The sequence below is a fragment of the Meriones unguiculatus genome, chromosome 6, assembly GCF_030254825.1.
Source record: "Meriones unguiculatus strain TT.TT164.6M chromosome 6, Bangor_MerUng_6.1, whole genome shotgun sequence".
NCBI classification, from domain to species: domain Eukaryota; kingdom Metazoa; phylum Chordata; class Mammalia; order Rodentia; family Muridae; genus Meriones; species Meriones unguiculatus.
The window spans coordinates 15,137,160-15,163,535 of NC_083354.1; the positions used below are offsets into that span (position 1 = coordinate 15,137,160).

The 26,376-nt window shown below is 41.5% G+C and overlaps 1 protein-coding gene across 3 annotated transcripts in view; it reads left to right on the top strand.

Moving 5' to 3' along the window:
• Nucleotides 1-26,376, top strand: part of Unc13c (unc-13 homolog C) — a 483,555-nt gene that overhangs the window by 246,315 nt on the left and 210,864 nt on the right. For all 3 annotated transcript variants that reach the window (XM_060384763.1, XM_060384762.1, XM_060384764.1), the window contains exon 10: nucleotides 25,287-25,456. In XM_060384763.1, coding sequence (XP_060240746.1) covers nucleotides 25,287-25,456 — 170 coding nt within the window. The remainder of the gene's footprint in view (nucleotides 1-25,286; nucleotides 25,457-26,376) is intronic.

Sequence of the window (26,376 nt, forward strand, 5' to 3'; positions counted from 1 at the left end):
AGGGATAGCACAACTCCTAATGTCCTTCCAGAAGCCTCGAGCCTGAGGGGCTCTTCACACACCCCTCATCTCCAAAAGACCGCATACAAATTAGTTGTGATAATGCAAAGTATAGTTCTTTGGAGATGAAAATGTCTTATGAAGTTAAGATGTTCGCAGTCTTGGCTCTTTGATAATCATCTGAATAATCACTTTTTGATTAATTTTGACATCTGATTCTAGTTCTACATATAATGATATCTTTTGCACTTATAAACGATTCCCTAAAAGGGAGAGGAAGACACTGTTTCCATTGGGATACAGCGAGAAAATAACCCTACGTATGTTCATTTAATGGTAAATGTGAGAGCTAAGAAACTTGTGTCTCATGTATATGTTGGTGGAATGTTTCAAGAGGATTTTCTAGCCTAGTCTTCATGCTTCATTTTTTTTCCTTGTTTTTTGTTTGTTCATTTTGTGTTTGTTCTAAAACAGAGAAAAAAAAAAAACTATGTTGACTTCTTCCTAGAGAGAAGACAGACATCAGCTTGTAGCAGGGAAGCGCTGCGTCGCATCATTTCATAAGAAGGAATTCTGTTAACAGGAATTCTCAGCAACACAATGCCTGCAGTAGGAAGGCAAACAGCTCTCCTTTACCACAGTGTTGAATAGGAATGGTTTGTGCTTTAGAGATCCTACTCACACAGTTCCCTGGAAAACCAGCTCTGCTCTCTGACTTCCCCTGAGCGCCCCCTGTATACAGAACACTGTGCTAGGCACCAATAAACACGTTGGGTTAAGGAGAGATTGCACCTTTTATAAAACATGAGCTGCTCTATAACATTATAACTCTAGAACCGTTTTCTGGATGTAGCATCCTTTTTTGTGCCTAGAGAACCCCTTAAATTCTTCAAATCATGAGAAATTACTTTATTTACTTGTTGATGCTGGGACCAAATGCCTGGCGAGAAGCAACTCAAGGGATGGCAGCTTTAGCCTCGCTTACCGCTGGCGGGAAGGGTTCATCCGGGCAAGGAGACATGGGAGCGGTGGTGTTGTGACTACCGCTGAGAGCCAAGCACAGACCGGAAACAGGGAACGGCTCTGCTTTCAAAAGGTTCCGCGGCATTTGCCAGCAGTGCTCAGCACCAAGTGTTCAGACACGAAAGCCTGCAGACGCATGCCACGCTCAAACCTCTTCATTCGTGTGCATAGACAGTACTCTCCCCTTGCACTCAGTGTTACTGTGGGAGGCCCTGCCACCCCAGAGCACCCCGAACTTGGGACAGTGCTACTAAGAGAGGCGATAGCCTTGGTCCTTTTGAAGCGTTTATTGACTTCATCTATTTCCAGACACGCAGCTCTGGTAGCAGACAAAGAGCCACAGGCACCTGGCTGTCCTCAAGCCATGCGCTGCTCAGCCAGGGATGAGCGTGAATTAAACATAAACTGTGCTCTATACGAGATGGTTTATTTAACACCACAATTAAATAAGAATGCCTGCACACCACAGCGGATTAATATTTTAAAGTGACAGGTGGAAAGCAATCGAGATTTGATTTATTGCCTAGGCCACTCACAGGGTCCCTTCTGTGGCTGGATGGGAAAGGCAGCATTTCCTTAGCTGCCTGAGCTAGCTTACCGTGATGGTATCTGAATTAGCATATCATTTGTCACGGAAGATGTTCTCATTATTTTTCAAAGTGGGAGAGAGTCTAGTCACCCTTTATGGGCTTAAACTATTGGTTGTTTGTTTTGACTAATCACAGACTATATTGTGAATGTGCCTGTAAGGGAGGTACTCCAAGCAGCTTTGCCTCTCACAGTGAGCTTGAGCCCATTGTCACCAATCTATAACCAGGGCAGACAATAGACAGGGACCTATTTTGTCATTGCTTTGCACTAGAACCTATGAGTTTTGTAAAGAGAGTAAGGGGTATAGAAAGTGGACTGAGTTTCTTAAAACACGAGTTGGAAACCCAAAGAGAATTAATAAACAGCAAGCCATGAAAAAAAATACAGCTCCAAACACTGTCCTGCAGTGATCTGTAGGCAGAGATGGAGAAGGTCGTGAAGGTCATGATCTTTGCTTAGTATCAAACTGAAAATGAAGCTAGGTATGATGTCTCATCCCATGATCCATTCCCATGGAATGTAGAGGCAGGAGGATCAGGAATTCAAAGCCAGTTTATGCCCCACAATGAATATGAGGCTAGCCTAGACTACATGAAATGCAATTCAAACAAAATGCTCCAAATCCTTAGTAAATAATTGAATTTAAAATGGGAATCTATATGTCAGGTCCAAAGGAAACTCCATAACCCTGAATTCTGGTAGTTAGACAAAAGCCAGCATTCTTTCTTTCTTTCTTTCTTTCTTTCTTTCTTTCTTTCTTTCTTTCTTTCTTTCTTTCTTTCTTTCTTTCTTTCTTTTAAGAGCAACTGGTTTTTATTTTTTTTAATTTTTATTAATTACAGTTTATTTACTTTGTATCCCCCCTATAGCTTCCTCCCTCCTCCCCTACCAGTCCTTTCTTCCCTCCCCCTTCTCCACACATGTCCCTCTCCAAGCCCACTGATAGGGGAGATCTTCCTTTCCTTCTTTCTGATCCTAATCTATCAGATCTCATCAGGAATGGCTGCATTGTCTTCCTCTGTAGCCTGGTGAGACTGCTCCCCCCTCAAGGGGAAGTGATCAAGGAGCAGGCCAATCAGTTCATGTTCTCATTACTAAGGAGCCCACTTGGACACTGGTGGCTGGAGAGATGGCTCAGCGGTTAAGAGCCCTGGCTGCTCTTCCAGAGGTCCTAAGTTCAATTCCCAGCATCCACATGGTGGCTCACAACCATCTATAGTGAGATCTGGTGCCCTCTTCTGGCCAGCAGGTATACATGCAGGTAGAGCACTCATGTACTTTAAATAAATAAATCTTTAAAAAATAAAAATTAAAACAAAAAAGCCAGCATTCTTTTGGGGTTTTGGAGCTGGTTCCCTCTACCGAAGGAGCCACTTTCCCTTATTACTGGCAGAAGGGACATATAGCTACCTGTGGTGCCTATTAGCAAACCAAAATATGTGTTGGCCTCCAGGCTCCCTCAGTATCACAAGTACCTAGCTGTTCTCACCTCCTCCACACCATAAACTTCTCCAGCTCATAGGCTCCCCTCCCCCACAGCTTCTCATTCTCCTTATAACCTATATGCTGTCTGTTCTTTGGGACTTCTATTTTGCCCATGCTCTTTGTCTTCTCTCTTGCTCCTCATGCCTCCCTCTACTCTGCTCTTGCTTCTCACCTTGCTTCTCAATTTGCTAGCCATTTTCAGTCTTCTACTTTCTCTCCCTGCTCAGGACTCTTCCAGATGCCTCTGGCTGTGCTCTCCCTCACATCTACAATAAAAACCTTCCCCTTAACCATACCTTAAAGATTAGATGAGATGAGATTAGGAGACCCATTTGTATTATGTGTATAAGAAAGAGTCAGACGCCAAGAGGTTCTGCTAGCCACTCATTTGCAGATTAAAACAAGTTTCCCTGAGTGTAATGTATCTAGTAAGGGCCCTCAATCAACCTGAGAGAGCACACGGTGTTATATTTAAAAGATGTTTTATTTTACAAATAAAAGCTCAAGAACCAGATGCTGGGTGAAAACCTGCTAGCTCAGAGAGGCAGACAAAGCACCCGGCTGACCTTCCTTCTCAGCTTAGGTCTGGATGGAAAAAACCCAAAGGGCTCACTAGCTCAACTGACAGCCCCGAAGGAAAAGGCCAAAAAAAAACAAACAAACAAAAACAAAAACAAAAACAAAAACAAAAACCAACCCAAGGCCAAAGGCTTGCTAGCTCAAAGCCCAAAAAGCCAGGGAGCTAAGGAGCTGAAGCTAAAACCAGAGCTTAAGCTAACCGCTTTTTTCTACTTCTCCATGCTGTCTTACATACCCCTCAACTCAAAGTCCCTCCTACACTTAAAACCTTGTCAGCTGGTTTCTTGCTCCACCTCTTGACCTAGGGTTGACTTTATTAAATCCTTTGTACAGAAAGCTCTTGGATTAAGGGTGTGTGCTAGGGGTGGGTGAACAGCACCATGATAAACCTGTTTACAATAAGAAGTTCTTGGATTAAATGTGTGTCATAGGGATTAACCACATCAAACAAGAAGTACCGTTTTACGGGTCACAATTTTGGGGTTCACAATGGGATCAAGTATCGTGCAACATAACAGTGTTTTTAAAATCCAAGCACCACACTGTCCATCCATCTGCTCAGCTTTTCCCTCCACTTCTTGATGTTTTCCCTCAGTTATCTGAAAGCAGGTCAGAAGTTTAACATCCTGACACTTCCCTAGACAAACCGGGAGTCTAAGGACCTCCACTGATGCTCCTCTGTGCAAAGCAAAATCTAGAGTCCAAGGTAGTTTTGTCCACAAGTCCCAGCTCTATTACTCTATAGAAAAATCATCCATTTGGCATATCTGTGGGTGTCATTGTCTGGCACTATAGACATGGAGTCAAGTAGGAAAGGGGCTTCATTCTTGCTGGAAAAACAGACGATGCAGAGGTTGAGGCCAGCAGCCAGTCAGAGGAAGTTGGGAAATGGAACATGGGCATATACTCTTATACTCATATACATGTCCATATATTCTTGGTCTGTCCAGTACAGAATGGTCAATTTACTGGGGTCCATACACTTAAGGAAAACTGACTCTCCCACTTCCAGCAACTACCATTTGCCAATAGTATGTCAAGTAGGGGTGGGACTCCGTGCTTCCTCCCCTCTCCATGCAAGGGTTTGGTCTGTTCTTTCTGCCCAGCAAGGCCACTTGGCAGGGCTTGGAAACGTATTTAACTCTAGATAAAGGGTACTTAAAGCAAAGTAATATTTGAGAACTAAATCAAGAATGTTCTATGTCTGTAAGGAGCTCATTGAAGAAATATTAATGGGTAAGGAGACTCTAAAACACGGCTCCCTACAGTGATATCTGATAAAAATCCCTAGGAGACAGGAGAAAAAGACCGCTAGTAAAAAGTGTCTTTCTTTCCCAAATTTGATCACAATTAAAAATGCAAAGTCAAGCATAAGAAAGATGCAAAAGCTGTGCCAAAGTACACAATAACCAAAACCAATGAAGGGAAAGCCTTGCAAATAGCCAGTTCTGTGGGATACGGATAAGCAAAAGTTGAATGGCGCCTTCAGATCACTGAAGGAGATTGATCTGTCGAGTTCGGCGCCATGTCCAGAGAAACTATCTTCTAAAAGCAAAGAAACCAAATGCAAAATGAAGGCTTTTCAGACACAAAGAGACAGGAAAATGGCCTTCCCTGCAGGACTTGTTAAAGGCAGTGCTCCGGGAAACAGAGAAGCTTGGAATCATGCTAAGCGGTTATCCAATTCCAAACAGTCAGCCCTGAAAACATACCCGTTACACAGGCTGAGCGGCTTATGGACATACACACATGTTACAAAAGTTAATGAGAAAAGAGGCCATGAATCTGAGAGCAAGGACGGGGATAAAGGAGGGTTTTGAGGGAGAAGACAGAAGGGAGAAATAATGCAGTTACATTATAATCTCAAAAAAAAATTGGTAAAAAGAAAAAAACATACAATTTGAGAACATAGATGCATATAAAGGCAAGAAAAGAAATGACAACTGCTGTGCACAACAATTAGAGTAGCAAATATAACATACCGTTAGGTGGTCATTTAAATTTATTTTTTAAAGTACTAAACATGGATTGTTGAGATGACTGTGTGGGTAAAGGCTCTTGACAGCAAGCCTGATGATCAGTGTTCAACCCTCAAGACATACGGGGGAAGCCAAGAACCAAATCTGGCACATTTTATACTCTGGCGTGCGCGCGCGCGCGCACGCACACACACACACACACACACACACACCCCTAATAAAGTTTCCAAAATGTACTAAATCTTTAAATAAAAATAATTACTTGTATTTAGATTACATGAGTCATGATACTTGCTCAATATTCTCAACAACAGAGCTAGAAATCTATTATTATAAGAATCTTAACACTGTGCAAGAAAGGCTATATTTTAGATCGTGATATTTTTAAATACATATGAGATTTAAAATGACTGAGAAAATGATAAAACAAAGTGCTATGTCTAAGAAGGTGGCAAAAGCCAACGGAAGGATACTCAATAAAATTCGTAAAAGTCAGAAACTGAAAACGAGGCAAAAACAAAGTTCACAGTGACATCGTTACCCCCCATGCCTTGCTCTTGACTGCTGATGGTGCCCAGCAATCTGGTGCGGATCTAAACTCTTCTGAATACCAGAGGTATCCCAGTGTCGTAGGCTTTCATTATCACATTCACGGCGGATTAAAAAGATGCTCATTTTCCTGAAGACACACATGGAAAGCGAGGACCCCAGCCTTTGGCTTCCCGTTCTCAGCACTTGATTCTCACCACGTGTTCTTTGAGGGGGTAACGCTATTGCAACTGCTCACAGCTTGTGGATGGAGTCTGAAAGTTCTAGGCAGAAATGAGTGCCATCTCGGGTACCTATATGTGTGTAGACATTTTCACATTACTCTTATGGTATTTTAGTGTTTTTTTTTTTTAAACATATTCCCACAATTGCCATGTTTTCATATGTGTTAGTGTTGTTTTCCCAGTGAACTTTTGAGGTCACTTGGGACTGAGATCTCCTTACATAATATTGGGCACAAAGCGAATCTAAAACTTCATGGCTATCTTCAAATGAAGCTTTCTGAGGTTGGTCTTCCACCATGGCAGCATCTTCCTCATTAATTGGCTTCATTACTTCAGCCTCAGGTTATAGTTCTCTTGATGGCATCTGTCTTACAAGTTTCAAATGCATGCCTTCCTTCTCTATACTCACTACCCAAAAAGTATTTTGGTGAGCTCGGATGCCCATTTTTCATCCAAATCTCCAGAACATTTTCTTGACTGAAGACCATCAGGTCTTCTCAGTAGCTTACTATTTTCTTTTCCACATGTTCAATGAACTTCCAGGCTGTTCTTGACTAGAATGAGAAGCAGGAAAGCAGCACAGAAGAACTTACTTTGACTCAGCTAAGTGGAAGGGAGTACAAGAGTAGAAGTACTTGGGCTTCCCCTGGGCTTCCATCTATTGAGATCCTAGCGATGCTTTTTCACCTTATCCTGACTTCTCCCCATAGAACCTGAAAGAATAGTGAAGGCACAGTAGGAAGAACCATCATCGGTAATTCTGGGAGAAACTGGCATAGCTCATTTCAGGGTGCTGGCCAAGGCCTTTGCCGGCATCAGGCAGTTATTGTTCTGTAGGACTCTGCTTTGCAGGAAGATATACTGGGAAAATTATGTAAAAAAGAAAGAGAGAGAGAGAGAGAAAGACTGACCTTTTTAATCTTGGTGACACAGAGGCCACTTTTTAAATGGTTTAAATCAGGCTTTAATTGTTAAGCTATTGCTTATCATCTTTAGCTCGCTTCATCCTTTTATTTGGTTTTTGGATGAGGTGGGCTGGAGCAAGCATAGGCATGTGGAGGTCAGGGACCAGCTTCCGTGTGGGTTCGTGGGATCAAACTCAGTTCATCAGCCTTGGCAGCTGGTGTTGTTACTCGGGGAGCTATCTATCTGGCCCTACTTTGTTTAGTTCTAAAGAGTAGCTGGAGCAAAATTTCAGTTTATCTAGTGTTATTTTCAGTTATAGAGACTGAAATGAAACTAACCATTTTTGAAGCAAAATCTGTTTGTTGTTGTTGACATTTTTAGACAAACAAATGGCTAATGATTTTGAACTAGCCTTCCTGAGGATTTCAGAGGTCAAGGCGATAATGTCCACCCTACATAGAGCCAGTGGTCACTGGTCAGTCAGAGCAAGCCAGTCCTCTGACTTGTACTTATGCAAGGGAAAGCATATGAAATTGCTAATGCTTGAGCCCTTTTAGCTAAAAAAATGACAATTGCAATGACTCCACCCAAAGTCATATCTTTTATGAAAATGAATCTACCTCAGTCACCAATCTCTTAACCTTCTAGAGCATGCTATTTGGTTGCAGATTTTTAAATGAGCTGTATCTATATTCAATGAAAAAAAATTTTTTAATTACAAAACTTGCAGAAGGCCAGAATCTGGTCTGTTAAAACAAGAATATAGAAAGTTCCAACTCACTATACGTTTGCAATAATGTGTGTCCAAACTCCTATATGTTCTTAATAATATAAATGTATGTCTGTGTGTGTATGTTAAATTTTAGAGTTTTTTTTTTAAGAACTTTTTGGCATTTTGATGATAAAGAGTAGCATTGCAGACAGATACCAATGTGACACTATCAGGTTTTAGTGGGTGTTTAGGGGCTTGGAATTTTGTTGGTTGTTTTTGCATTGTCGCTTCTCATTTTGCATGATAGTCTCTGCATGTGTCTAGAGAGAATTGATACCTAACCAACATTGCTGAAGCAGAATTGTTCTATTCCAGATAATTGGTTAATGCTTACATTTAAGTAGAAAAGTAATTGGAATGAATTTCCTAAGGTTCGTCTTTTACAGTTCCTTGGTGATTGGTGTGAACCTTTCTCTAGGCTAGTGTCTGTGCCCTGGGGTCTCTGATGTTTGGGAAGAAGGGGATATTAGTTAACAGTGTTTACTTTTGAGATTGCCTCCCTACTGAATCAAGTTCTGTGTGGCTTCCTCCTTTTCTTACAAAGTCATTGAGTCTAAGAGAAAGGAAAGTTGGGTGTCTGCAGAATTGAATCTTCTGAAATGTGAACTTCAGCTATTTGACTCTTTTCTCTGGCAGGAAATATTTAAAGCTTCCAAAAAATCTCCAAGAGATGAGAGGAGGTTTAATAAGGTTGTTCTTGTTCTTGTTTTAAAGTCATTGAATAGGAAAAACTGAAAGTTTCATGTAAATACAACACACATAAACACACACACACACACACACACCTTCATAGATGACAGATATATTCCCTAAAGCATCAGTATAGTATAAAAAGGCAGGTTTGCTGTTACCTGATTTAAAAGATTAAAGTGTGATCATTCTTGCTCTCAGAGAATAAAGAATCAGGTATGAGGGTGAGCACAAGTGTGATTTCTGGTGGCTCTCTTGAAAGCATGAGTGTCCATGTCTATAAATGCATATAGGTTAATCATTAATATGCACACCATTCAGCTGAAGAGCTTGACTAAAACACTTTCAACACATGCGTGGTGTTCTGGATAGGGCTAATTGTGACAGAATTATGGATGCCATCTAAGTACCACTTCATTGTGCATGGAGACTTGACATAAGGCACACACATGTGACGGAACGTTGATAACGAGAAGGCCTAGATGTCCACCAGCAGATGGATGAATCATGAAGAGATGATTCTCTTTGCTTGTTTTCTACACTGTGATAAAAACACCGGCCATAAGCAACCTGGGGAGGAAAGGGTTTGTTTCAGCCTATAGTCTATCAGGAAGAAAACCAGGGCAGGAACTCAAGGCAGAAACCTGAACTATTGTATTCCTTCCCTTCTTTTTCTGTCTTGAAGAGCTGCACCAGCGAAGTTTGGGTTTCCTTGTGGGTGGAGCCCCTCCACAATTTTAACGCAAACCTCTTGGTACTGCCTCATTGCTCTGACCTTGCTTCTGGGCCCTTATAGCACCACTGACCTATATCTTCTTCCTTCCAACAGGTGTGTTAATGGTTCCCTGCTGTGCTCATTTCAGGGTCCTTTATTCTTTCATAGGGCTTCAACCATTTTGTCATAGTGTGAGCAATTCCCAGTTTTAAATTCCCTGGACTGTTTTCTGGGATTGGGTGAGCCTTGAAGGAATGAGCACATCCTGGTAAATTTATTCATGGATTCCTTTTTTCTTCTTTAATCGGGTTCTCATAATCAGGCAAACATCCCTTCGTCCTGCTCCAAGTGACAAAGAAGGAGTAAGAGGCATCCCTTTTCTCTTCACTGCTCATGTTTCAGTTAAGGATTCATAAAATGCAACTCTATACTATGAAACAATTGTTAGATTAAACTGCCTGGACTCAGCGGTCTCAAACTGTTCTTACCATCATACACATGACACCCCTTTGGTGGTGGGCTCCAGGCTGTAACTCGGGAGTATAGAAATGATGGCTTGGGCCCTGCTTAAATGGAAAGCTCAGTTTAAATCTTATGCATACTGAATGCATGGGAATCAGCCATGTGCATCCAGCAAAGCAGAACTCATCAGATAATAGAAAGAGCTTAGGGTTAAAGCCAATGTTCCCTTTCCAGGAAAAGTCCCATGTTCAAGAAAACATTTTCAACAAAGAAATCCAAGGGGAGTTGGAGAGATGGTTAAAGGGTTAAGAAAGTTTGCTGCTCCTGCAAGGGACAAGACTTGAGTTCCCAACACCCATACATTGGCTTACATTTGTCAGTAACTCTAACCCTAGATGGTCTGATACCTTCTTCAGGCACTGCTATCATGAGGGAAACACACACACACACACACAGGCAACAACAAAAACATCAACAAAAACCATTAAAAATAAAATACATCTTTAAAATGGAAAGAAAAGTGAGAGGGCCTTACTGCCTAGAGAGGAAAGAGGAAGCTTCCCTGCTGCTAGAGCCTTTCTGTCTACCAAGGGCACTTTGTTCCTTCCTGACCATAAGCCTTCTGAGTTTACATAAAAGAGTAAGGTCCTCATACTTTCAAAAGCCCACCCACCACTCTTCACTTTCGATTTTACGCTTCAACAATAAGGCTAAGCTACATTATAAAGCAGCCAAGCTGTGGGAACAGAACTTATCGACTAAGGCAAACTGAATTGAATCCATACATGGTATTTTCTTAGGAGCAGCATCCTTTCCTGGAAGCTAACTGCTTCCCAGGTGACTCATGAAATCCAGCAATAAGAGAAAGTCAGAAAATGAACGCTCCCAGTGAGACAAACTGAGAGAGGCTCAGACATTGACTCAACAGAGGTTGACCATCAGTATACATGGTGGTTGTAATTCCCCAATGATACTCTGCACCACACACCCGAATTTATGGACACAGACATGCAGAATCAGACATTCTCACACAGAAACACACAGACACATAGTCACACAGAAATATGCACACTCACCCAGACACATACAGAGACAGACACACAGAGACACATATGATTCCTATTAATAGTCTGAACTAGTCCTTAATGATATATGCATTTTAGATAAAACTATAAAATTATTAGTATAAAACATCTTTTATCACTATTTCAGTAAAATTCATTATATTAGTATATGCATATATGCAATATTTTATATGCATATATAGCTATCTCCTATCATATACATGAGTATATTTCATATTTTTCACTCACAATGATATATCCTTATATAAATACACATATAATCACATATATACTCAATTATAAATTAATATAGAGCCATGCATTGCTTATCAGGAAGCATTCATTCTGAGAAAGGCATTCTTTTTTTTTTAATTTATGTATTATTTATAGAGCATTCTGCCTGCATGTATGCCTGTGCACCAGAAGAGGGCACCAGATCTCACTATAGGTTACTATGAGTAATACCAGCTACCATGTGGTTGCTGGGAATTGAACTCAGGACCTTTGGAAGAACAGTCAGTGTTCTTAACCTCTGAGCCATCTCTCCAGGCCCCGAGAAAGGCATTCTTTTGTGACTTGTGTTCTTTGAGAAACCACCAGGGTTACAGTGTCACTGGGAAAACCATTCTTACAGGATCAGCCCTCTACAGCCTGACATGACGTATACAGAATGTCTACAAGTAAAACACACTGAATTTAAAAATAAGAAATCATTATGACAATTCCACATCATAAGACACCTTTTTCTTAGTGAAAAAATCTGACGTTATAAAATATACTTATAAAGCAGTATGGTTGGTAATTGCATATGACTTTGCATTAACATCTTCTGTTCTGGTTGAGTTTCTGTCAGCTCTACAGAAACCTAGACAGATCTTGGAAGAGACGATCTTAATGGAGAAAATGCATGCATAGATTGGGCTGTAGGCAAGTCTATCTTGATTGTCTTGGTTAATGGTTGATGTAGGAAAGTCCATCCTGGGGGGAGAGTGGACGGTCCTGGGTCACTCATGAAAGTATAAAAGATGTTTTATACTAATGAGAAGGCAGGGTGAGTGAGGGAGCTGTGAGACTGAAGCCTTAAGCTGCACTCCTCCATAGCCTCTGCTTCAGTTCCTGCCTCCAGGTTCCTGTTTAGGCTTCTGCCTCGACTTCCTTCAGTGATGGACTGCCAACTGGACATGTAGGCGGAAACAAACCGTTCCCTCCCTGAGTTGGTTTGGTTGTGAGGTTTTATCACAGCAATAGACATCCAAACTAAGATTTCCACCAATCCTTTAATCAATTTCTTAGGTTTTGGTAAGTACGTTAACTAAAATTTCCTTGCCTGTGTGCCTGTTCTCAGGTCCCCCTTTGCTCTTAGACTCAGAATATTTTATACATATGAGGTTTGTGATTCTGAGGAATAGTCAGTTAACTGTAATTAAAAAGCCTATCGAGTATCCAGCTCAGTCATGGAGCATATGTTCCCAGCCATCCTCTTAAAATCAGTATCATATATTCTGATTTCCTTGATTAGGCATGCAGGCCCTTGCGACTGACTTGCCTAGGGCCACCTCACTAGTCAGTGACTGAAATAGAATATGAGCAGATATTTGGTGAAACTCCTTTCTCCCATACCATAAGGTCTAATGCATACTAAACCTCAAAGCAAATACAGTGGGTGAAAACCTCATGCTGTGTAATGGGTCTTGGAGCACAAAGCTGCAACAGAGCAACGCCAAGCAGACCCTGCATGGTCGTGTCATCTTCTTTGCTTCCCATCACAGCCGAAGTCTCCAAGACCACCGAGAGAGACACTCTTCATGCCTCACACAAGCATGTTCAAGCAGAGAATATATACTGACACTTAACGTCAGACCTGACCAAAACAGCTTTGATTAATGTCTAATAAGTGCTAGACATAAATCCAGAGTAGGCTTTATTCACAAATTGACACAAGTAGTTCAAGTTTATGGACAAGGATTATCCTACTAGCTATAGAGTGCAAATGTATAATGATTAATAAGGTACAAAAGTTAGAGTATGGTCCCCCCTGTGATAATATTTTTCTTATTCACTCAGTAAAGAAATTTTCAACAAAAGCTTGGTGCAGGTGGTAGGGTTTGGATAAATAAATATACAATCAGTAACTCTGAGAATGTTTACTCAAAGAGAGAATATCTTTTTTCTTCTCCCAATACATCCCCAGGGCAGTTTCCCCTCCCTCCTCTCCTCCTAGTCCCCCTTCCTCTCACCCAGATCCACTCCTCCTGTTTCCCTTCAGAAAAAGAGCAGGCCTTCCAGGGCTATCAGCTGAACTCAGCACAGCAAGTCACAATAAGAGTAGGCACAAACCCTTATATTAAGGCTGGACAAGGCAACCTAGTAGCAGGGAAAGGGTTCCCAAAGCAGACAAAAGAGTCAGAAACACCACTTACCCTCACTATTAGGAACCCCACAAAACACCACGTGAACAACCAGAACAGACATACAGAGAAAGTAGCACAAACCCATTCCTGCTCCATAATTATTGCTTCAGTCTCCGTGAGCCCTTATGTCCCCTGCTCTGCTGATTCAGTACGCCCTTTACTTGTGGTGCCCTTGACCCCTCTGGCTCCTATGAGCCTTCCTTCCCCTCTTCTGTGGAGTTCCTTGAGATCCAAAGTGAGGGGCCGGATGAAGATCTGAGAGAGAACAGCCTATCTGAGTCTTGAAAGATGAGTCATTGTTCACTAGAGAGAAGAGAAAAGTCATCTGACCCCGCAGAAACACAGTGAGCAGTGGTCAGTGCGGGGAGGTCTTAGGGTGAACAAAGAGGGGGTTGGGTAGATGCCACCCCAGCGTGGGACATCAGCCTTTTCTTCAGAAGATGGCATGGTCATCTTCCCTCTGAGCGCTCTTTTCCTGGGCTGTCTCTTTTCACAGCAAAATAGACACTAAAGCAGATTCTTAGTCAAGCCAGCTTATCTTTATTGTTTTAATAATATAAATTAGATATCAATTGCTTTTTATATTATTAAGTATCTTAAATACATTATTAAATATTTTATTCTGGGGCTGGCTCATAATAAATAACAAATATTTATTCTAAGATGGCCCAGCCATCAAAAAAGACCACATTTCTCTTGCAGAGGACCCAAGCATGGGTTTAAGTACCCACATACAGTGGCCTAAAACCACCTGTAACTCTAGCTCTGGGGGTCTGAGGTCTTCTCCTGGCTTCTGCAGGCACCTGAGTTCATATGCACAGACCCACTCACAGGTGTACATAATTAAAATACTGAATTTTTAATTAATAAAGATCTCATTCTTTGTATTTTAGAGTTGTTTGATTGTGAATATTTTTTTTAACTTATTCCTAGGACCGCTTTCTCTGCCACGTTAGTATCTGAGGAGGAGGCATTAGATACAGAATTCATGGAAGGTCTGAGGTACAGAAAGTCTAATTCTGAGAGTTAGAAGAGAGTATTGGGGGCTGGATATGTTTTAAAGATCCACTTCTCTCAAAAATTCACAAAGTGGTGCCGGGCACAAAAACAGACACATATATCAAAAGAACATATCAGGTTATCCAGGTATGGAGCCTCCTAATTTTTGACAAAAGTATCAAAAAATATACACTGTGTAAAAAATATATCACCTGTTCATCAGATATACCAGTAACTGGCTAACCACCTGAAGGACAGGACAAGGAGATTAGAGTCAGATCTTTTACCCTACCAAAAAAAAAAAAAAATGGTTCAAGATGGTTAAAAAGCCTTGATTTAAAACCTGAAATGCTGAAACTACTAGAGGAAAACATATGAAAAATGTTTACAGACACGGATAAACACTGTTTTAACAGGACTCCAAGAACAAGGGAAATAACCCTAAGGATCATCAAATAGGATTATATAAAATTAACAAGCTTCTGTGCATCAAAGGAAACCATTAACAGAGTGAAGAGACAGATCACACAGTGGAAGAAAACCATTGCTTCCTATACTTCAGACAGTTAAAAAATCTAGGAAATATTAAGAACAACGAAAGTTAAGTTAAAAAAAAGAAAAATGCCAAATAATAAGTGAATTAATAGAACAGAGTTCTCAAAAAGGAGAAAGAAATACAAATGCTCAGTAAACATATTCAAGAGGTATTCAGAATCCTTAGCAATTAGAGAAATGTCAATTTAAAGCACTCGTTAAAATCTCACTATAATAAGATTCCACCTCACCCCAGTCAGAATGGCTACTATCCAGGAAGCAGGTGGTAAGTGCTTGGGAGAAAGAGCCCTGTGCGTAGGAGTATAAACTACTATGGAGATAAGCATATAGATTTCTCAAAAGTAAAACTAGAAATACCGTATGACCCAGCTACAACACTCCTGGACATATACCCAAAGGACTCCACATTCTCCAGAGAGATAGGTACACGCTGATGCTGAATGCTGCACCATTCGCCACAGCAAGGAAACGGAGCGGCCAAGACACCCTTCAACAGATAGACGGATGATGTGGTGCACATACGCTGTGGAGGTTTACTCAGCCTTAGAAGGAATCATGAGAGCTGCCGGGAAATGGCGAAATCTGGAAATCACTATAGTAAATGAGCTCAAGCAGACCAAGAAAGATAAATACCACACACGTTTTTCTGTGCTCCAAGGTCCTAGCTTTACATTTTTATGCATGTGCATTTATGTGGCTTTGGGTGTAGGTGTATGTTATGTAAGAGGAAGGAGAGGGGAGGAAAATAGAATACACAGGACACAGAAGTAGAAAGGGAGATACTTACGACAGATGTGTGTAAATAAGGGTGGGGCGAAAGAGAGGGGAGGGGGGAGATAAATGCAACTTTACAGTTATAGTGGCAAGATTTCTTGTTTCACTTTTCATCAGCTTCTACGTCAGCATTTTGTACAATGAACTTCGGGTTTCCAAAGTGTGTTAAACATAAGCGTAAAATTCTGTGTGCTGTTCTAACTCTTGTGACTAAAGGCTCATGTTAAGTGAAGCTAAAAGCATCACGTGGTAGCTTATCCCTAAGATTATACACTATCGTGGGATGGGCTGAAAAGAGGCTGAGGCAGGAGGATTCCAAAGTAGAGGCCAGCCTGGGTTGCAAAATGAGACCCCGACTCAGGAAAAAAAAAAAAATTCAGGTAAAAGGTTTCACTGCATTGCTACTGAATTTTAAAATCATGAGTTTGTCTTTTCGTTTTAATAGCTTTAAAGAATTTAGATATAAAAGATGAGAGATATTGATTCAATAACAAACGAGAAACCAATATTTTTTGCAAGTTTCATAACCCACAGTAACTGACGGAGAGGAAGTGTAGAAGCCAACTCTCTCACCCTCCTTCCTTCTAGTGGGTCAGATTTCAGGGAATTAAGTTGAGACTGTAATTACTTGTGAAAGGCAGCCTCAGAATGGCTCTCACAGCACATCCAAGGCTAGAGATTCTTCTCTGTCCCTGCCCTCCTCTCCAGCCAGAGTTGAAGAGAGATAGCTTACAACCTCTAGAAGATATTTTAGAGTGCCATTATTGTTGCATAGAATGATGAAGAATAAGCCAAGAATCTTCAGTAATTTTTCTAGCTATATTTTGCTGTAAGCACCCAACTAATTTCAGTGCAGATAGAGGGAAAGATAATGGTCCACTTCTGTATTACCCACCTGTCATTAATGTGTCTTCTCCTGTGGCCTGAGAGCAGAAGAGCTGAATCTTGTTTGGTAAACAGACACGTAGCCAGAAATTTTGCATATTCTCCACAAGCAGGATTTGTAAGGGAGACCTTGTTAGCTATGGCTTCTTCTCTGAAAGAGTTGCTGAGTGGGGCACAGGCAGGAGTTAGCTCTGCCTCAGTTGACGGCAAAACTTGTACTTAAACATCAGCTTACAAAGCCCCTTCACAAGCAGAGATCGGGGGATGACACTGAGCACGGATGTGGTCGCTGAGCATTCAGGCTTTATTGATGTCATGACATCTCCTAACTAGAGAAAGCCATCTTACAATGGGATAATCTCTGCTAAATTGGGTTGAAAGAATATTGTGTGTGTGTGTGTGTGTGTGTGTGTGTGTGTGTGTGTGTGTGGTTAGTCATGAGAGATATATATTTGGATGTTATGTAGAAAACTAAATCTAGAAATATTTCCAACCAATGGGAATTTTTGCAAAATAGTAATAATTATAAAGAAATTAGTCATTTTGGATGGCTACCAAAACACAATTGTCCCAGTGGTGATTGGTTTTAAAATATTATAACACCTGTGAATTAAAAAACGAAGAGAACACACAGACAGTAATCCTGTTGTCCTGGCTAGCTTTATGCCAGTTTGACACAAGCTCCAGTCATCTGAAAGGAAGGAACCTCAATTGGGAAAATGCCTCCATACTACGCAGCTGTAGGACATTTTCCTAGTTAGTGCTTGATGGGAGGGGGGCAGGGCAGCCCATTGTGGGTGGGGCTATCTCTAGGCTGGTGGTCAGTTCTATAAGAAAGCAGTATGGAAAGAAGGCTCAGTGGATAAGAGAACTTTCTGCTCCTCCAGAGGTCCTGAGTTCACTTCCCAGCAACCACATGGTAGTTCATAACCGTCATACTGGAATCTGATTCCCTTTTCTGGCAAGCAGGCACACATGCAGATAGAACACTCATACATAAAATAAATAAATAAAATTGAAAGAAAGGAAAGGAGGGAGGGAGGGAGGGAGGGAGTGGGGAAGGAAGGAAGGAGGGAGGGAGGGAGGGAAGGAAAAGCAGGCTGAGCAAGCCATTGAGTAAACCAGTAAGCAGAAACATGGCCTCTATATCAGCTCCTGCATCTAAATTCCTACCCTGTATGAGTTCCTGTCCTCACTTTCTTCAATAAACCGCAGTGGGAAAGAGTTATGATGTTTTATCCCAGCAATAGCAACCCTAACCAGAACACCTGTCAAAAAAAGAAATAACAGAGTGTGTATGAGAGAGAGACAGAGACAGAGACTGAGACAGACAGACAAACAGAGACAAAGAAACGGAGAGACAGAGAGCCAAAGAGTGAGAAAGTGAGAGAGCGAGAGGGCCAGAGAGAGCCAGAGAGCCAGAGAGAGAGAGCCAGAGAGAGCCAGAAAGAGCCAGAGAGGGAGCCAGAGAGAGAGAGAGAGAGAGAGAGAGAGAGAGAGAGAGAACAAGAGTGAAAGCAAGAGCGAGAGAGTCAGGGAGAGCCAGAGAGCCAGAGAGAGCCAAAGAGAGCCAGGGACCACCAGAGAAAGAGCCAGGGAGAGAGCTGGAGAGACCCAGAGAGAGCAAGAGAGAGCCAGAGAACAAGCCAGAGAGCATGAGAGACAGCCAGAGAGAGAGAGAGAGAGCACAAGAGTGTGTGCGAGAGAGCCAGAGAGTGAGAGAGCCAGAGAGCGAGAGTGAGAGAGACAAAGCAAGAACAAGACAGTGAGTGTGCGAGAGAAACAGAGAGCCAGAGAACGAGAGAGACAGTGAGAGAGAGACAGTGAGAGAGCCAGAGAATGAGAGAAAGAGAGCCAGAGAGCAAGAGAGAGTCAGAGCCAGAGTGAAAAAGAGACAGAGATTGAGAGAGCATGAGAGAGCAAAAGAGAGCCAGAGAGAGAGAGCAAGAGAAAGAAACAGAGAGAGATGGAGAGACAGAGAGACAGACACAGAGACACAGATAGAGAGAGATGGAGAGAGAGAGACAGAGATAGAGGCACAGAGAGAGAGAGATACTTGGCAAGGTATAAAGTACATTGTGCTCTCAGGAATCCTTTAACAATAAAAACTGTAAAGCTGGAAATTTACCTCACTCTTTAGGGAGGAAATTATTTTTAACTAAAGGAAAAACACAGAGGAAATCTCCTGGTTGTAGCAGTACTTGGCTCATTTTAAATAAAAAGTTTTTGCAACAAATTATCTTATTTTCTGTTGCTAAAAAAAGAGCCAAATTCATAAACTTAAAACTGAGCCAGAAGCTCTGGCTTGGCTCCTTAGCCAGATTGTAAATGGCCGCAAAAGTTCAGGTTATTAAAACCATGCTTCCCTCTTTATTCTGCGTGGAGGAGGATGTTTTTTCTCTTGAATGTGATATTTCTCTTGTTTTCAGATTGTGTTCATTACGTATCTTTATTTCCCTGAAATGCAAACCTTTGAGAATCAAAAGGATGGAATAGATCATAAGTAGCTGTGAAACTGCACAGACTGCACCAGACTAAAAGATTTTAAACGGTTCATCCGTTTCTCTTAAATCATTTAAGATTAAAAAAAATCATTTAGGATATAAATCAACAAAATTGATATCCTAAATTTCTGTATTGTTAATCTTTTGCTACTTCATTCAGTTAGAATTTCTGACTTAATCCTCCTGTGTGGTAAGTGTGTTGGCAAATGGTGGCTTCGATGTTTGCCAAAACCCAAATTAGAATTAGACTTGGATTTTCATAACAAGCTTCCATGGCAGCTTAATAATAATAAAAAAAAAAATAGCTGTGAGGTTGGAAATAGCTGGGTTGGCAGGGAACTCACCTGGCATCTACAAAGCCCTGGGTTCGATTCCCAGCACTGCATCAAATGGTCCCATTGATCACACCTGTTACCTTATCAGAAGGTTATGCTCAGCTACCAAGTGTTGCGTAAGATCAGAGAATGACCTGTGATAGCCACGCTTCCTCTTTTGAATGTGGAGTCTATTACCTATATAACAAGCAAAAGTGGAAGAATAAATAGCGAGTGGCAGAAAAGAACAGTAAATGAAAGCACGGCATCAAATGGAGCACTCAGAACACCCAGCAGAGGTGTCTGCAGCAGCCTGGTTGAGGGGACAGACAAAGGCAACAGTTGCAAATCAGAAAAACACAGCAGGAAATCAACTTGGGAGGCAGCCCACTGGGGTACCAAACTAGAGTCCCAGGTGAAGCAGAGTATCCCCTCAGCAAAAGAGCAAGTAGCAGCAGACAGAGATGACATCATTAAGTTGGGGACCATATTCACCCAGCAGAAAAGACCAGGGAAGCCTTGAAACACTCTTTCCAAGTTCAGAGCTCCCAACTTCTCCTTCCCTAGGTGAGCATTTTCATACTATGTTCTAACCTCTGTTAGAAATGGTTCACATTCTAGCTATTCTCGAAGCTGTAATAGTTTCACTCTTGATCTGTTTTGCTGTTTTCTCTCACTCATTACAGAGTCATGGAGCCAACCTGACCCAAGACAGGGTCTTTGAAGGATAGTTGACATGGCCATGCTTGGGTCTGAAGTGGGTGTGGAGACAACTCCTCCCACAGCCAGCTTTTCACTGAGCTAAAACAGCGCAGGAAATTTTATCAACACAATGTTCATTACAATACTTAATTTAAAGCTAACCAGAGATACATAAGAAATTGTTTAAAAATTATGCATTCATTTTAACAAGAATTCCAGATATAGCCCCTTCAGGAATAATATAGAAACTTGCTTGATTGACCCATCCAGTTTTTCTCATTGTGCTGTTTTTGAGTCTTTGCAAATTAGTTTATATTTATGACCTGGAATGAAATGAGAAAGTAGAAGAGGCAGCTACAGATCAATTGCAAAGGTGTGTCTGACACCTCTCCACAATAGCAGGGTGGAGACAGTGGTAGAGAATGCAAAGGGAGTGGAAGGAGAGGCGTTGTGTAGGTAAACAAGATGGCCTCACCCATCCCTAAGTACTTGGCGTCTATAGACACCTACTCCAGGCTTACTGAGTGACAAGAAGGCATCCTCTCTCCTGCCCAAGAGAGGACACCTCAAAATGAAATCGACTTCACTGTGCTTGTTTCCAAGTCTAGTCTTGGGTAAGCGTTTTCTCCTTTCCATAAGCATCTAGTTGGGTTCTTTGTTCATCCTGTGGCCTAATTTCAGGACACCTAGTCTTCTTCCTCCTACAGTCCAGGGGGTATCTAAAGAGAAAGAAGAAGGGAAAACAATGTCAGGCCTCCTGCCTAAAGAAAAGGGAAGATTGGGAATAACCGCACTTGCTGGCTCACGGAAAATAACTAATTCTGCTGAACAAATACATGCGCACCTTCTCCATCATGTGTCTGAAGAAGCTCCTCAGTCAATCAATTCAGCAGCCTTGGCATTTCTTTCATGGGGAGTTCATTCCATCCATTGGCCCCCCAGATCCCGGGGTACACTATACATCTACATAGACTCTCAGATCCTTTGGGCAAGATTGCAAAGTGACAGCAGAAGAGAAGAGATCACCCCAAGAATTACAGGCATGTGGTCTTCCTGTTGCTGTGAGACTCAGGACCACTATCAGTGCAGCCAAAGACATTCAAACCAGAGGCACCCTTGACAGTTCCATTTCCTGGAAATTTGGCCAGGCTTCCAAGAAATGGGCTCCAAGACCATTTGATGAGCAAGTAACTACATAAGCCTAAAAACCATACCACTTAGCTATTGAAACCACTGTCTAAATTCCTCTTCCTCTACCTAATGCTCAGCAGCCTCGGGTGAAGGAAGAGAATGCATTACCTTTAATCTAATCTTTGCCACTAAACACTCCATCACTGTCAGTGAGAGGGACTTAGGGAACCTGAAGAAGGAAGGCGCTAAAAGTGTCCTGGGGCAGCCCTTGATCTCTGAAGTTGTACTTAGAATCTTCTGTGTGTGAGTACTTGTACACACACACACACACACACCTACAGATAACTGAGCAGTCAGCTTTCTTCAGTCTTGCAGGGCTCCATCTTGCAATCTTCTCAACCATGTTACCTGGCGGGAAGCAGGAAGAGGGAGCCTCGATCTCTCTACCCCTTGTGCCTCTGCCCATTGTCTGGCTGGCTCTAATGTGGGCACCAATCTACTATAGCGCATATTTGGAAAGGAAATGCTTTTGAAAGAATGTACATTTTCGGTGTGTCAAATGTCTCAGTTGGTAGGCTGTGAACGTCAGCATAGCTGGGCCAGCTGTGCTGCTCTGGTGCCTTTAGAGGCCTCGGCTCTCCACCTTGTGATGAAAACCTTCAAACTCTGCCCTGTCATCTCCTCCACAAGGTCAGCTACACATTTTAGGTTTATTACCTGTAGCGCCCTCATGCTTTAAAATAACCACTGTGGAATGAACACGAGTCACAAAACATGATATAAAGCTAACTGTTTTAGGCCTATTTTTAAAAACGGTTTTATTTATGATTTTAAAGACTCTTCCTTCTCCACCCCAGTCCCTTCCAACACCCCATACTGGGGAGGAAAGAAAGAAGGTTAGTGGGGAGAAAGGGCAGAGTCCTCTTAGGCTAATTCCTGCTGGTTAGGGCCACTGGGTTCCTTGGGGGAAAGTCCAACCACTCCTTGGTTCAGGAGATCTCCAACTTTTCATCAAGCTGCAGCAACCACAACCAGGAGCAGCAGGGGGGGAGCACCAGCAGCATTCTTCTTCCTTGGAGCCTCCTCAGCACTCTCTGGGCTCCGGCATTTATCCCCTCTCCAGAATCCTCAGATTTAAACTATCTGCAGCTGGCAAAGAGCCCCTCTCAGAGCCCGCATGAGGCAAATGGTTTGCCGCTCTGGACAATCCAATCAGTCCCATGCCCCACACCCGGGATTAAAACAAAAACATGTTTACATGTCATAAACCAAAAATTCCACAAAAAGTTGTTTTTTTCTGGTTTTAATTCTGTCTCTGATTTGTGTATTAGATAGATAACTGAATAACGATACAACAGATGGTAAAAGCATAAAATCCAGGGTGAAGCTCCACGTCCTCAAAACAGTTATTCTAGCTGCATGTTGTCTCATGTGTGGTTTCGAGATTTCATATAGCTACACAGATGTGTGTGTATATGACGTAAAGGAAGAAGGGAGGCTATTTAGGAGAACAAGTGGGAGGGGCAGGGGAGGAAGGAGATGGTAGCAGTAGGGAATGAGAGGGCAGTGCTCAACATGCATTGGGTGTATTTGCATGAAAATGGCCTTACATTGCCCAGTATACTAAATAATAAATAATAAAGAAAGACCATCCATATAACATTAAAAGTGTTTGACAGTTTAAAAAAAAAAGGATAAAGCCAGAAAGCTTAGTGTGAAACAAAAGGCTCAAGACTGTTGCAAAAAAAAAAAAAAAAAAAAAAAAAAAGGATTTATAAAAATAATAAGATAGGTCTCAGAAAAAAAAAAAAAGGTGTAATTCTGGCCAGACTTAATGAGAAAAATGGGAAATGTTGGATACATGCTAGCTGTGAAGAGATTTGTTCCGTAGCATGTAAAGCAGAGGGGATTCTGGGAGAAATAATACATGAGCTCTCTTGTCAGCATTGCAGCTTCTCCGTAAATCTAAGACGCTTCTCATGTATGAAGATGAAAGAGCAATGGAATCATTGAGAAGCGCAGAGAGCCTGGCTGTCCTCTGCAGAATCATGAGTGAAATTACAGGGCTCCTTACTGAGTCCTTCTACTTACTCAGCATCTATTAAGAGCACAACATCTTCCTTGACGTTAAAGCCGGGATGTGTTTTATCAGAAAGTGACCAAGAGGACATCTTCTGCAGTCCTGTCAGTGTGAGGTTTATGACATCCTAACTAGCGTGTTCCCTACCTTTGGATCATTTTCTATGAGTCATGCACACACATGGGTCTCAGTGTTTTCTTTTTACTACATAGACATTTTGCCTATAGATAGCAAAGGCAAATTTAACATGAATTTTGAGTAAATAACCAGGTACTATCCTAATACTAAACAGGAAGGACTCTGTTTTAGCTATTCTGGGTTTTTTTTGTTTTGTTTTTCCATATGAAGATGAGATTTTTTTCTTTCAAGGTCTGTAACGAATTGTGTTGGTATTTTGATGGGGATTGCATTGAATCTGTAGATTGCTTTCAGCAGGATGGCCATTTTTACAATGTTAATCCTTCTGAGCCCTGAGCATGGGAGATCTTTCCAACCTCTGACATCTTCAATTTCTTTCTTAAAAACTTGAAGGTTTTTTTTTTTCCACACAAGTCTTTCACTTGGTTAGAGTCATACCAAGATATTCTATATTTTTGTTGCTGTTGTGCAGGGTGTTATTTCCCTGTTTTCTTTCTCAGCCCAGTTGTCTCTTGTATACAGGAGGGCTACTGATTTTTTGAGTTAATTTTGTATCCAGCCACTTTGCTGAAGGTTTTATCAGCTGTCAGAGTTCCCTGGTAGAATTTTTGAGGTCACTCATATGTGCTATCATATTATCTGCAAATAGTGATACTTTGACTTCTTTTCTGATTTGAATCCCCTTGATCTTCTTCAGTTGTCTTATTGCTCTAACTAGGACTTCAAGAACAATGTTGAAGAGATATGGAGAGAGTGGGCAGCCTTGCCTTGTCCCTTATTTCAGTGGAATTGATTTAAGTTTCTCTTCATTTAGTTTGATGTTGACTATAGGCTTGCTATATATTGCCTTTACTGTGTTTAGGTATGTGCCTTGTATTAGCCATATGATATAGGGTAACCATACTAAAAATCTACAGATCTACAGAAGCTAAACAACAAGGAGGACCCTAGGGAGGATGCTCAAATCTCATTCAGAATGGCAACAGGATAGACACCAAAAGCAGTGGAAGAGAGGGAACAGGATGGAAGCCTGCTATAAAGGGTCCTCTGAAAGGCTCCACCCAGCAGGGTATTGAAGAAAATGCTGAGACTCACAGCCAAACTTTGGGCAGAGTTGCAGGGAGTCTTATAGAAGGAGCAGAGGATAGAAGGACACAAAGGGGACAAGAGCTCCACAAGAAGGCCAACAAAGCTAAAACACCTGAGCCCAGGGGGTCCTGCAGAGATCGATGCACCAAACAAGGGTCATGCAGGGAGAGCACCTACACCCCCTGCTCTGTTGTATCCTATAGGCAGCTAAGTTTCTATGTCAGTTCCTGAGTAAGGGGAGCAGGGGCTGCCTCTATTATGAACTCGGTTGTCTGATCTGAATGTTCCTGGCAATAAAATTAGTTTATGGTTCCGATTAGGAATTTTCTAGACTGATATGTTGTTCGAGAAAATGTTACAAATAGAAAAAGTGGAAATACCTAAACCAAAATCTTTACTGCAGCTTGACTCTGCTGTTTCAGCCACAGGCAATAGCGTAAAACAGGATAAAGAATTTTGCCTATTTGGTATTGAATCACACTCTTCTCCCGTCTACCTGCATTAGGTACCTGCAACCCCCATTGCTAGAAAGGGTCACGGGGAATCCTCACTGATAATTCAATGAACATCTCTTTACCAGCCAGCCAGGCTTAGAGTCACTTTCCAACCCCGTGCCCTTTGGAGCAGCAGCCCACAGTCACTGACCTGTGCACGTTTGTTTTCAGTGAGTGTCATAACTCGACAGACCGCATCAAGGTCCGGGTATGGGATGAAGACGATGACATTAAATCCAGAGTTAAGCAGCACTTCAAGAAGGAGTCGGATGACTTCCTGGGGCAGACGATCGTGGAAGTCAGGACTCTAAGTGGCGAGATGGATGTCTGGTACAACTTAGGTGATTATTTTTTATACCTACTTGAAAATGAGTTAAAATTCAAGAGCACCTGTAGCATGGCTTATATTCTCCTACCGTTAAAAATCGAATTTCTTTGTAGATCTGTTGACCTCTGAGTTGGGTTAGTTTCACTAGCAATGAAGGGTATTTATTCATAGATTAAGATTTAGTACTATTGAAAAAAGTCTGAGGTGAAAATAAAAAACTCAAAGAATCGACTGAATGCTTTTTTTCAGAGAACGTTTGTACCACTCTTGATTTGAAACTCATAGCATAATAACAGCTTCGAAGTTATGTGTCTAATATTTGGGGAATCTGTGGCCACTCTTTGGTTTATTTAATTCAGATAATTAATGAAAATTTAGTAATAAATACGTAGTTGGAATGCTGGAGAGGTGGATCCCTGTTAACAGCATTTTTCTGTTCCTCTGGAGGAGCTAGGTTTAGTTCCCAGCACCTATGTCAAGTGAGTCAGAGCTGCCCATAGCTCTACTTTACCAGACCCTCTTCTGACCTCCGCAGACAACCACACACACGCCACACATTCACCCAAACACATACATGCGCATAAATTGAAAATAAATATTTTAAAAGAAATTGAAAAAAAAAAGATTTTTATGGAGTCAGAATTTTTTTCCAAATAGTGATATAAAAGTGGCCATTTACCAGCAACGCCAGGAAAAATTGATGTGGCTTTAACATGGGTTCCAATCCTGAAGATACCAATGAGTTTAGCTGATATAACATTTAAATGAACTTTTATTATGGAAATAGGAATAAGACAAGTTTGAATTTGACTTCTACTTGAATTGAAGAATAACCTGGGGTCTTTCCTGATGACTTAGTAATAGTACAAATCTGTAATTATCTTAGTTTCCATAAAAGACATGATTCAAAGATTTCCTAATAGCATTCTGGGA